This window comes from Notamacropus eugenii, chromosome 4, assembly GCF_028372415.1.
Source record: "Notamacropus eugenii isolate mMacEug1 chromosome 4, mMacEug1.pri_v2, whole genome shotgun sequence".
NCBI classification, from domain to species: Eukaryota; Metazoa; Chordata; class Mammalia; order Diprotodontia; family Macropodidae; genus Notamacropus; species Notamacropus eugenii.
Window position 1 is genome coordinate 305,423,713 of NC_092875.1, and position 13,773 is coordinate 305,437,485.

A 13,773-nucleotide genomic window follows, 5' to 3' on the forward strand; every position below is an offset into this window, starting at 1 on the left:
TTGAAAAAAGGCTATGAGACTATAAAGGGCTCTTTTCTTTTTTTTCTTTTTTCTTTTTTTTATATTTATATTATATTTTATTTTTTTAAATTATTTTTTAATGTTTAACAATCACTGCCATACTATTGAGATTTTATCCCCCCCCACACCTACCCCCCACTACCCCCCTCCCTCCCCACGACTGCATACAATTCTGTATAGGTTCTACATATACTTTCCTATTGAGTATATTTTCACTATAGTCATGCTATGTAGTCAGACTAAAATAAATGAAAGAAATCATATAACAAATCAAAACATGATACACAAAAACATACACATACACAAACATGATCTGCTACATTTTGCAAATGACTTCCATATTTCTTTCTCTGAGTGTGGAAGGCATTTTGCCTTGAGAACCACCATTGGGATTTTTTTTTTTTTAAGAAGTTCTTGCTTTATTACGAAATTCCAAGTCTACCAGAAAAAACTCTCACACACTGTGGTTGTTGCTGTGCACAAAGTTCTCCTGGTTCTGCTCCTTTCACTCAGCATCAGGTCATATAAGTCCTTCCAGGCCTCTCTGAAGTCTTCTTGTTCATCATTTCTTATGGCACAATAGTACTCCATTACATTCATATACCATAATTTATTCAGCCATTCCCCAATTGATGGACATCCCCTTGACTTCCAGTTTTTGGCAACTACAAAAAGTGCTGCTATAAATATTTTGTACATGTGGGACCCTTTCCCATTTTTATGATCTCTTGGGGATACAGTCCTAGTAGCGATATTGCTGGGTCAAAGGGTATGCACATTTTTGTAGCCCTTTGGGCATAGTTCCAAATTGCTCTCCAGAATGGTTGGATGCACTCGCAGCTCCACCAACAATGAATTAGTGTTCCAACTCTCCCACATCCTCTCCAGCATTTATCATTTTCTTGTTCTGTCATGTTTGCCAATCTTATAGGTGTGATGTGGTACCTCAGAGTTGTTTTGATTTTCATCTCTCTAATCAATAGTGATTTAGAGCATTTTTTCATATGATTATAGATATCTTTAATTTCTTCCTCTGAAAATTGCCTATTCATATCCTTTGACCATTTATCAATTGGGGAATGACTTGTATGATTATACATTTGAGTCAGTTCTCTATATATTCTAGAAATGAGGCCTTTATCCCCGAGCTTAGCTGTAAAAATTCTTTCCCAATTTACTACATCCCTCCGGATTTTGGTTGCATTGGGTTTGGTTGTGCAAAAACTTCTCAGTTTAATGTCATCAAAGTTATCCATTTTGCATTTCATAGTGCTTTCTATCTCTCCTTTAGTAAAAAATTCTTCCCTCCTCCATAGATCTGATAAATATTCTTTTATTAACTATTCCTTGCTTCTCCAGTTTATTCATGGTATCAATCTTTATACCTAAATCATGGACCCATTTGGACTTTATTTTTGTGTACGGTGTCAGGTATGGGTCTATGCCTAATTTCTGCCACACTGTTATCCAGTTTTCCCAGCAATTTTTGTCATACAGTGAGTTCTTATCCCAGAAGCTGGGGTCCTTGGGTTTATCAAACAGAAGGTTGCTATATTCCTTGCCTACTGCGTCTTGAGTGCTAAGTCTATTCCACTTGTCTACCTCTCTGTTTCTTAGCCAATACCAAGTGGTTTTGATAATTGCTGCTTTATAGTACAATTTGAGGTCTGGTAGCGCTAGGCCACCTTCCCAAGCATTTCTTTTCATTAGTCCCTTTGATATTCTGGACCTTTTGTTTTTCCAAATGAATTTTGATATTATTTTATCCAGCTTTAGAAAATAATTGTCTGATAGTTTAATTGGTATGGCACTAAATAAGTAAATTAATTTAGGTAGAATTGTCATTTTTATTATATTAGCACGGCCTACCCATGAGCAACTAATGTTTTTCCACTTACTTAAATCTGACTTTATTGTGCAAAAAGTGTCTTGTAATTGTGTTCATATAATCCCTGGGTTTGTTTTGGCAAGTAAACTCCTAAGTATTTTATACTGTCTACCCTAACTTTAAATGGGATTTCTCTTTCTATCTCTTGCTGTTGGACTTTGTTGCTAATATATAGGAATGCAGAAGATTTGTGTGGGTTTATTTTGTAACCTGCAACTTTGCCAAAGTTGTTTATTATTTCAAGTAATTTTTTACTTGAATCTCTGGGATTCTCTAAGTAGATCATCATATCATCTGCAAAGAGTGATAACTTAGTTTCTTCTTTGGCTATTCTTATTCCTTGAATATCTTTATCTTGTCTAATTGCTACAGCTAACATTTCTAGTACCATATTGAATAATAGTGGTGATAATGGACATCCTTGTTTCACCCCTGATCTTATTGGGAATGCATCTAGCTTATCCCCATTGCATATAATGCTTGCTGAAGGTTTTAGATAGATACTGCTTATTATTTTATGGAAAGTTCCCTTTATTCCTACGTTCTCCAGTGTTTTTAGTAGGAATGGGTGTTGTATTTTGTCAAAGCTTTTTTTCTGCATCTATTGAGATAATCATGTGGTTTTTGTTAGCTTTGTAGTTGATGTGATCGATAATGCTAATAGTTTTCCTAATATTGAACCAGCCTAAAGGGCTCTTTTCTTAAAAAGCACTGCAGTACTATGCTTATATTAAGACTATACTTTGTTCTCATCTGCCCATTCCACAGGGTTGGGATAGACACCCCTAATTCACCAATGGGTTTGAGACACCTCAGTTACCCTCAACCTGGTTTAACCCATTGGTTGAAATGGTTTACTGATGTGTGGCTGCAGAGCATGCTATAGTTTCTTGGAGCCATAGGTGCTAGGAGCTAGGTGGAGCAAGTGAACCCCAGAGATGGTAAGTAGCCCTCACACCAGAGGTATTAGTCTTCCTTGAACACACCCTACTCTATATCCTATGATCAAAGCAGAATTGAAGTAGCTTAAAAAAAACATGAGATGTGCAAATTTAGAGACTTCACCCCAAATGTGCTCATGGACTATCTGTGCCCAGCCTGTGGTAGAACATTCTAAGTTCTGATCTGATCTGCCACACTGTAACTTGACTAACATAGTGACATCATTTGGTCCCCTTTGAGAACAGAGGACAACAACCAACTAGTGACTATCCTAAGTAAATAACAATGAACATGATGTTTAAAAGCTATTTTTCCATAAATCATGTCTCTCTTATCTTAGCCTTATTCTTCTCCCCCTACAGAATGTAAGCTCCTTTGCGTCAGGGACTGTTCTCTCTCCCTTCCTCTCCCTACTCCTCCCCTCCCCTCCCCTTTTCCCTTTTCCTCAACCTAATAGTATTATCATCTATTTTATCTGTCTCAAAGATATCACAATATATTTTGCCAAATGTTTGACTTTAATTTGTGTTATATCTACAAATGGTCCTGATCTATGAGACCAATAACTGTCAAAAAAAAAAAATAGAAATTAAGTTTAGCATGACCTGTTCTTGGTGAACTTGTACTGGCTCCTTGTGCTTATCGCTTCTTTTTTAAGTACTCAGAAATCACTCCTTTAATAATACATTTTATAATTTTGCCAGTAATTGAAGTCAAGCTTCAATTGTCCTCTTCCCTTTTTTGAAAATCTGGACATTTGCTTGTTGTAAATATTGTATCACCTTTTCCATTCTCCATGATTTTTTTTAATATGTAATTTATTTATTTTCAGTTCTTAACATTCACTTCCACAAGAATTTGAATTCAAAATTTTCTCCCTATCTCTCCCCACCCTCACCCCAGGACAGCATGCACCCCATCCACCCCTTCCTCCAGTCTGTCCTCCCTTCTATTAGCCACCCTTCTTCCATCTCCCTTCCCCTCTATTTTCCTGTAGGGCAGAATAGATTTCTATACACCATTGCCTGTACAGCTTAATTTCCAGTTGAATGTGAAAACGATTTTAAACATTCATTCTTAAAGCTTTGAGCTCCATATTTTCTCCCTCCCTCCCCATCTACCCTCGTTGAGAAAACAAGCAATAGGTCATACATGTGTAACAATGCAAAACACTTCCATAATAGTTATGTTGTAGAAGACTAACCACATTTCCATGTGTCCTAACTTCCCCTTCATTTATTCCATTCTCTCCCTTGACCTGTCCTCCCACAATAGTGTCTGCTTCTGATTATCCCTTTCCCCAATTTGCTGTCCCTTCTATTATCTTTCCTCTCCTATCCCCTTCCCCCTTGCCTTCCTGCAGGGCAAAACAGGTTTCCACATCCAATTGAGTGTGTGTTATTCTGTCTTTAAACCAAATCCCATGAGATTAAGGCTCAATTATTTCCTTTCATTTCCCCCCTCTTCCCCTCCATTATAAAAGCTCTTTCTTCCCTCTTGTATGTGAGATGATTTGCTACATTCTACCTCTCCCTTTCTCTTACTCCTAGTATATTCCATTCAACAGCAAATTTTATTTTTTTAAGTATTCTCCCTTCGTATTCAGCTGGCCCTGTGCTCTCTATGTATACACACACACACACACATGCACACCCATGTACATATACATATCTACACATATATAATATACACATACATACATACCCTTACCCACCTGTATGTGTGTGTGTGTGTGTGTGTGTATGTGTATTCCCTCTAACTACCCTAATACTGAAAAAGGTCTCATGAGTTATAAATAACATCTTTTCATGTAGGAACATAAACAGTTCAACTTTAATGAGTTCCTTAAGGCTTCTCTTTCCTTACCTTTTCATATTTATCTTGATTCTTGTATTTGAAAGTCAAATGTTCTATTCAGCTCTGGTCTTTTAAACAAGAACGCTTGGAAGTCCTCTATTTCATTGAAATTCCAATTTTTCCTTTGAAGTATTATACTCAGTTTTGATGGGTAGGTGATTCTTGGTTTTAATCCTATCTCCTTTGACCTCTGGAATATCCTATCCCAAGCCCTTCAATTCCTTAGTGTAGAAGCTGCTAAATACTGTGTTATCCTGATTGTATTTCCACAATACTTGAATTGTTTCTTTCTGGCTGCTTGTAATATTTTCTCCTTGACCTGGGAACTCTGAAATTTGGCTACAATCTTCTTAGGAGTTTTCCTTATGGGATCTCTTTCAGGAGGTGATCAGTGAATTCTTTCCATTTCTATTTTGCCCTCTAAGTCTAGAATATCAGGGCAATTTTCCTTGATAGTTTCTTGGAAGATGATGTCTAAGCTCTTTTTTTGATCATGGTTTTTAGGTAGACCAATAATTTTAAAATTACCTCTCCAGGATCTATTTTCCAGGTCAGTTGTTTTTCCAATGAGCTATTTCACATCATCTTCCATTTTTTCATTCTTTTAAAATTTGTTTTGTAATTTCTTGGTTTCTCATAAAGTCATTAGCTTCCATCTGCTCCATTCTGATTTTTAAAGAACTATTTTCTTCAGTGAGCTTTTGAACCTCCTTTTCCATTTTGCTAATTCTGCTTTTTAAAGCATTCTTCTCCTCATTGGCTTTTTGGACCTCTTTTGTCATTTGGGTTAGTCTATTTTTAAAGGCATTATTTTCTTCAGCATTTTTTGGGGAGTCCTTTAGCAAGCTGTTGAATCACTTTTCATGATTTTCTTCCATTGCTCTCATTTTTCTTCCCAATTTTTTCTCCACCTCTCTTACTTGATTTTCAGAATCCTTTTTGAGCTCTTCCATGACCTGGGATCATTGCATATTTTTTTTGGAGGTTTTGGATGCAGAAGTCTTGACTTTGTTGTCTTTGTCTGATGGTATGCTTTATTCTTATTCATCTGAAAGGATAGAAGAAAATACCTTTTCACCAAGAAAGTAAAAACTTCTATAGTCTTATTTTTTTCCCCCTTTTTGAGCATTTTCCCAGCCAGTTACTTGACTTTTGAGTCCTTTGTCAAGTGGAGGGTATACTCTAGGGACTTGTAAGTTCTCAGTTCCTCCAAGGTGGCACAATCAATGGAGAGGAGTTTACTCCTCTCTTGGCCTGTGGTCTTGTCTGTGAGCTCTCACAATCACTCTCTTCTATCCAGGATCTGCAAGTAGGTTTCCCTCTCCACCATCATCACCAGCTCCACCACATCAGTGCTCCTTTTCACCACAGGATTGCCACTCAGGGCTGTGATCCAGATCAGCTGCTCGATTCCCCCAGGGTTGTTAGGCTGAGGGCTTGAAAAAGGGAGCTAGCTGCTGCAGTGACTTCTGCTGCCCTGGGGCCAGGGCTTGGACCAGATCCACAGTCCCCTTTCACCCAGGTGAAAGAGCTTTCTTTTTAGACACTTTTGAAGCTATCTGGCATTTTTGGGTTGAGAAATCTGGGAACCACAGCTGCTACCAGTGATTCCATGCCCTGAAGCCTGCTTTGTTCCTGTCCCTGCCAAGCCACGTGGCCACGGTTGGGCTGTGCTCTACTCTGACCCTGGTGTGACAGACCTTTCCTGTCAGCCTTCTGGGCTGTCTTGGGCTGGAATTCTTTCACTCTGTCATCTTGTGGCTTCTGCTGCTCTAGAATTTGTTTAGAGTCATTTTTATAGGTATTTTATGGGCTGTGGGGGTAAAGCTAGAGCAAGTCCATCTTTCTACTCTGACATGTGGGCTTTGCCCCACTCTTCATGGTTTTTTTGGGTTTTTTTTGAGATTTCTTATAGTGAGTCAAAAATTACATTTATTCTTTGAGAGCAGCTAGGACCAGGGGTGGGAACCTATGGCCTTGATGTCACATGTGGTCTTCTAGGTTCTCAGGTGTGGCTTTTTGACTGGGTCCAAGTTTTACAGAACAAATCCTTTTATTAAGGGGATTTGTTCTGTGAAGTTTAGATTCAAAGGGCTGCAACTGAGGAACGAGAAGGCCACGCCACATGCGGCCTTGAAGCTGCAGGATTCCCACCCAAGCTAGGTGCTCTTTTAACATTTCCTCACTTTGATTTTAATTTAGTTAACCACTTATCTCCAGTGTTGTGGTGCAATGGATAAAGCACTAGATCATAAGTCAGAAAGACCTGAGTTCAAATTCAACCTGACACTCATTATTTATGTGACTCTAGGAAAATTTCTTAACTTCAATCTACCTCAGGTTCCTTAGTTCTAAAGTGGGGATATTAAAAATAGCCTACTTTACTTCGTTGTTGTCCACTTGGTTGTTGGTAGGTACACTAGTGCACCTGTTTTTACCAAAGCTCCTCTAACATGCCATTTTCTCTTTTGCCACGTTTGTCAATCTAGAAGATTAAGTACAACCAAAAAGTTGCTTGAATTTACATTTCTCTTATATTGGTGGTGAGCATTTTTTCCATACAGTTAAGCTTGGGTTTCCTCCTTTGATAACTGCCTGTTCATCACCATTTGACCATTTATTTACTCGAGAATGGCTCTGTCTTATATTTTAATCAGTTCCTTACATATCTTGGAAATGATTCCTTTATCAAACTTGCTGCAAGTATTTTTGCTATTTCCCATTTTCTTTTTAACTACATTAAATGTTCATGTAAAAATTTTTTTTTCATCCATTTTATCTTGTGATCCTATCAGTTGTTTAGTCATAATTTCCCCTATTCATGGATATGAAAGGTAAATTCTTTGTTCTACAGACTTCTTGCTTTATGTAAATCTGCATTATGCAAATTTAACTTTACATAATAAAGAATTCTGAAACCAACTCCCTATTCCAAAAAAATACCTAACTTTACTGTGCTCTTTCTCTCTTCATTCTTGACCCTCAGTTTGGCACACCAAATCCTCCCACCCCACAAAACAAAAACAAAAATCTTTAAAAAACCCCCTAAGTGAAAGCGGATGACCATGTCTACTACTGCCGACTGGGGCATGACTTGAGACCTGTGCCCCTTTCAGCTAATCAGCTCACCTGTACCATGTGTGTCTGTCCCCGTGATCTTCCTACTGCTCTTTGTTCCAGGCCACCACATGTCCTGGAATCCTGTACCAGGTCCTTCTTGCCACAGGCACCCCTTCCCTGCTTTCCTTCCTCTCTCCCTTCCCTATGTCTTTGGGCAAATTCACGTAAAGTAAAAAAAATCACTTTACATAGAAGTCTGTTGAATGTAAAGTGATAATGAACCTTTAATATATAGGTCACATATGCAAATTAGGAAGGAGCTCTTCTTCTGAGGTGGTGGTCTAAACCTAATTTCTGCCAAACTGCTATCCTGTGGTAGTAATTTTGTCAAGTTCTTCCCTACTCAGTAATAGGGGTCATTGAGTTTATCAAGCACTATGTTGTGTACCACTGTGTACTTCTTCATTGATTATCCTCTTTTTAAAATCAGTGCTAAATAATTTTAAGGATTACTACCTCGTGATACTTTTTTGAGATCTGGTACTGATGGACCCTTTTCCTTCCCACTTTTTTCATTATTTCCCTTGAAAATCTTGACCTCCTTCCATATGAATTTCAGAATTGTCTTCTATAAAAATCCTCTTTGGGAGTTGGTATAGCACTGAATAAGTTTATTAGTTTTAGGGAGTATTGTCATTTTTGTTGTGTTGGTTCAATGTTCTCATGCACAATTTTCTTTAGGTTTGTATTTCTGTATCTTAATTGATTGCAAAAACTTTTGAAATTTAGTAATCCACTAACTTTTTTGATCTCTTTTGCTATAATTGTAGAAGGCAGAAAGGACTTGTGATATTTCATGAGCCATGCTCCCTCCTCCCATGAGAATATTTATTTTTTACTGCTTTGAATTCATAGCAAAGTCTTTAATTAAAAAATATGAAGTTGGATTCATGGAAAACTACCTATAAAACTTGTATTAGGTTGTATTAACAACAAACTAGCCACAAAGTTGCTATTTCCACATTAATTACATTAAATTTTATCAATGTTGTTACATTTGAAATCTATATCTACGCATGAAGACTCAAAATGATCAGAAATATGGAGTGCAAACTTAAGGGAAAAAAATTCTCCATGTTAAGTTGAGCATTCAATTTTATATTAAAGAATTATGTGGTGGGGGAGGGAAATACACAAAGTAGGCAGAAATTAAGGTATTACCATCCAAATGGCAAAGCTTTCCATCGTAGGGAAGACAATTCAGCATAGATATATGATACTGAGAATAAAATTACAATGTAAAACAAAAAATCTAAATATAAACTAGCTGCTCTCGCAAAAAATTCATATTCACAGAAAACTATCATAACAAATTTCTAAAGATAGCCAGATGTAACATATGATGTATTCTAATATTTCTAAAATATTTAAAGATAAACATTTTAGGAATTACAACTGGTTCATTTTGAAAAAAGTAAATGACATCATTTCAGTATTTGATAAAGATCAATACAGTTGAGACATTTCTAGATTAAATATTTTCTAATCTTCATAGAAAATCTAGGATATTTAAAAAATAAACTGAAGAAACTTTTTCATTCCTTTTCTAAGTATAGTTGAAAAAAATTTTCTGTTAATTTATGAAATATTTCCAGAGAAATAAAATCCTATTCAGGTACCTCTTTACTGCATGGAGATGTAAAGCATATAAATGCTATGCAGGTCTAGTATGCACTTTGGCACATCTTTCCAAGACTGGAAGGCTTTTGGTACAGATGTGATGAACTGAATGTCAGCAAAGGACAATTAAAGTCAGAGGCTCAGCAGCAGCAGCAGGTTGGCCACTAGATAAGGAATTTTTTTTAACCATAACAATTCATGAAGAATGTCCACTAAGGTTTTGGAGTGTTTTCATCAGAGAAATGTACACCTATATGAAGTCACAAATCTTTGAACTATTAGACACATTTATTTTTGTCCCACTAATGGGAATACAAGCTCCTTGAGTGAAGAGACTTGTTCATTTTTTGTTATGCCTTGAACATAACAGATGCTTAAAAAATGCTTGTTGCTTTCCACAAAAACCTAAATTAGAGTTTTGGTACTTTCGACCCAAAGTATGTTCTAATTTAAAATCAAAGGTGAACAACACTTTATTTCTTCAAAGTGTTTATGTTATTAGAATTCTTAATAGCCATCTATTGGTAGTAATGGGACAGAGAGGTGTCTCGGCCTAATTGTCGTGGGCTGCCCGGGTCATCTTACCTATCTCCAGGTCTTCGGTGGCCAGCCGGATAAATGTATCGAGAGAAGAGACTTTCAGTCAAACAGAAGTTGTATGCTTTATTCTGGATCTTAGCTACATGTCAGCATGCAGGGAGAGTTCTTCCTGAGAAGAAAGGAACCCCCCCTCCCCCCCCCAGGCTTTCCGGTCCCCATTTAAGCTCTCCCAGCTGCATAGTTTGCTCGTGGATACCGTGCATGCTCTCAGCCACTTAGCTGATTAACAAAAAGGTGTGCTCAGACCACGGACCAATCTCAAGGGTGGGATGCTCTTCCCAGCAAGTTTCCACTGAGAAGAGGTGGAAAAACAAGAAAGCTTGCGTCTCACTCCTCAATTCCCAGCTGTTCCCTGGGGGGCCTCATGAGAGCTCGCAATCAAGAAGCCCTCACCTTTACCTGCCTGAGACCGTTCATGTGAGAACCGAGCTTACACCCCAACAGAGAGAAAATTGATAAATGGTTACAAAAAATGGATAGTCACAACTTTATTCATCAATTTCTTTCCATTTCTAGAAAAGAAATATACACACAATGCATATATACACATATATGTACACAGCCCAACACATAAATGTAGTTTTCAAATTATGCAACATAGTCATGCTAGCATTAATAGCATTAAGCTAGAACAGTAAGGACAAAACATATGTAACAACTTCTCACCAAGGGGAAAAAAACCAAAGGCACTTCCAATAACTGATGGCAGGGACAAAATAAACATTAAAGAAGACTCACAAAGCTGATCTAAAGAATTCTAAGACTTCTGTAATAGTTAAATATTAAAGGCACTACATAATCTTTTTTTTTTCCTAACTCCTCTCTCCAATGAAAACAACCAATTAAACTTGGCACAAAGGAGTTTTAATTATTATAAAGTGCATCACTTGGCTAAATAAATACATTTTGGAAAAAATACACAAACATATCAGCTACAATGAAATAAAAATGCACCGCAATCAGGAACAACCTATTTATTAACATGGCAGAAAGTATGGCTTTCTCTTTTGGTTATAAATCTTTAAGATAATCTAGTATACATTTTCAAAAGAGCATACCTTAATTAGCAAGAGGTAGTATTTGGGACAAAGGGCAAACTCATATCTGCAGTTCAAGAATGAGAGATAAAGTGTTGAGTGAAAGATAAACATAATACAGAATTATAATAAGGGATATAAATAATACAATATCTGGATATCAATGAATTAGTTATTTTACACAATGACTAGTTTACTACTTTCCTTCTAAGAATCCTAAAGGGAAAGTTGATCATAACTATTTCAGGTACTTTTCATTTACTGTTAACAAGCTTTTCTTTTTTTAATGCACTAAAATGAATTTAAAAACATTTAAGGTACTTAAAAAAAAAATCAATGTTTTAATTTAAATGGTTCTTACAACATTTTAACAATAAACTCTAGGAATTTATTTTAACAAATTAAAATGTATAAGACAGAAATAAGTATGCTTCACACATGTAATAAATTTCCACTTGACTAATGTTACTGATTTTATAGATGTGTAATGTGTATATATGTGTGTGTGTGTGTGTGTGTGTGTGTGTATTTAGCTTACAGTATATTGGCAAAATATCAATCATTTATGTACAGTATTTAAGAATATGGGTCTAAGTTAATATAATCCTAACTAGACCTTTTAAATATATTAAATATAAAAGCTAGATAAAAGCAAATCAAAAGCAGCACTGAATATATTTCCTATGCCAATAAGTTATGATTTTGTTTATGTAAACATTTCACATGTGCATCCTTTTTTCCAATTAATGCTTTACAGCGGCTGTTCTATTAAAAAAAAAATCACAGTAGTTTTTAATAAAACATCATCCAGTCCAAACCACCAAATCTCTAAAGACTATGGCAGCAGCTGCCAATCTCTCACTCTTCTTCAGCAGCACAGGCCACTTCAGCTACCTCCACTGCAGTCACTGAATTTTCAGGTTCACAATCACTCCAGCCAACTTTGGGAGTCTTATCAGACCTAGAACAAGAGCAAAATTTACCTAACAAGTGAATTCAGTGGATGTTATCACCTTTAAAAGTCTTATTGAAACTGTCAAATGAAATATACGTACCATATTTAAGAGATAGTACAAAGCTACATCATACATCACTGCTGTGAAAGCAATTTTGTAAATATACTGTTTTATAAAGAAGCTGTAAAAATAACTCATGTAAAAGTAAAACTAGTCATATCTGACTAGTTAACATAAAGCACTTTCTTAAAATGACTTTTTAATTATTGCCACCAAAATATGAATAATATTACCTTGGATGCTATAATACCTCAATGTATATCCTGGATACATTACTTCATTTTAATTTCCCCAGAATTCTTTTGGAGCAGGCTGGCTGACAGCTATTTTTTTTTTTTCTTTTTATTTAGCTTTTAACATTCATTTTCACAAAATTTTGGGTTACAAATTTTTCCCCTTTTCTCCCCTCCCCCCCCAAACGCCAAGCATTCTAATTGCCCCTATGACCAATCTGCTCTCTCTTCTATCATCCCTCTCTGCCCTTGTCTCTGTCTTCTCTTTTGTCCTGTAGGGCCAGATAGCTTTCTATACCCCTTTACCTGTATTTCTTATTTCCTAGTGGTAAGAACATTACAGTTGATCTTAACACTTTGAGTTCCAACTTCTTTAGCTCCCTCCCTCTCCACCCCTTCCCTTTGGAAGGCAAGCAATTCAATATGGGCCAAATCTGTGTAGTTTTGCAAATGACTTCTATAATAGTTGTGTTGTATAGGACTAACAATATTTCCCTCCATCCTATCCTGTCCCCCATTACTTCTATTCTCTTTTGATCCTATCCCTCCCCATGAGTGTTGACCTCAAATTGCACTCTCCTCCCCATGCCCTCCCTTCTATCATCCCCCCCCACTCTGCTTATCCCCCTATCCTCCACTTTCCTGTATTGTAAGATAGGTTTTCATACCAAGATGAGTAGGCATTTTATTCTTTCCTTTAGTGGAATGTGATGAGAGTAGACTTCATGTTTTTCTCTCACCTCCCCTCTTTATCCCTCCACTAATGAGTCTTTTGCTTGCCTCTTTTATGAGAGATAATTTGCCCCATTCAATTCTCCCTTTCTCCTCCCAATATCTTTCTCTCTCACTGCTTGATTTCATTTTTTTTTAAGATATGATCCCATCCTCTTCAATTCACTCTGTGCACTCTGTCTCTATGTGTGTGTGCGTGTGTGCATGTGTGTGTGTGTAATCCCACCCAGTACCCAGATACTGAAATGTTTCAAGAGTTACAAATATTGTCTTTCCATGTAGGAATGTAAACAGTTCAACTTTAGTAAGTCCCTTATGACTTCTCTTTGCTGTTCACCTTTTCATGGTTCTCTTCATTCTTGTGTTTGGAAGTCAAATTTTCTTTTCAGCTCTGGTCTTTTCATCAAGAATGCTTGAAAATCCTCTATTTCATTGAAAGACCAATTTTTCCCCTGAAGTATTATACTCAGTTTTGCTGGGTAGGTGATTCTTGGTTTTAGTCCTAGTTCCTTTGACTTCTGGAATATCCTATTCCATGCCCTTCGATCCCTTAATGTAGAAGCTGCTAGATCTTGTGTTATCCTGATTGTATTTCCACAATACTTGAATTGTTTCTTTCTAGCTGCTTGCAATATTTTCTCTTTCACCTGGGAGTTCTGGAATTTGGCCACAATGTTCCTAGGAGTTTCTCTTTTTGGATCTCTTTC

General features: G+C 36.7%; 1 protein-coding gene across 4 annotated transcripts in view; it reads right to left on the reverse strand.

Moving 5' to 3' along the window:
- Window positions 1-10,511: 10,511 nt before the first annotated feature.
- SNX16 (sorting nexin 16) overlaps window positions 10,512-13,773 on the reverse strand; it is a 34,889-nt gene continuing 31,627 nt past the window's right edge. For 2 of the 4 annotated variants that reach the window (XM_072604981.1, XM_072604980.1), the window contains one exon: window positions 10,512-12,046. In XM_072604981.1, the coding sequence (XP_072461082.1) occupies window positions 11,944-12,046 (103 nt within the window). In that variant the 3' untranslated portion in view covers window positions 10,512-11,943. The remainder of the gene's footprint in view (window positions 12,047-13,773) is intronic. The other 2 variants (XM_072604978.1, XM_072604979.1) reach the window with 1 other exon arrangement.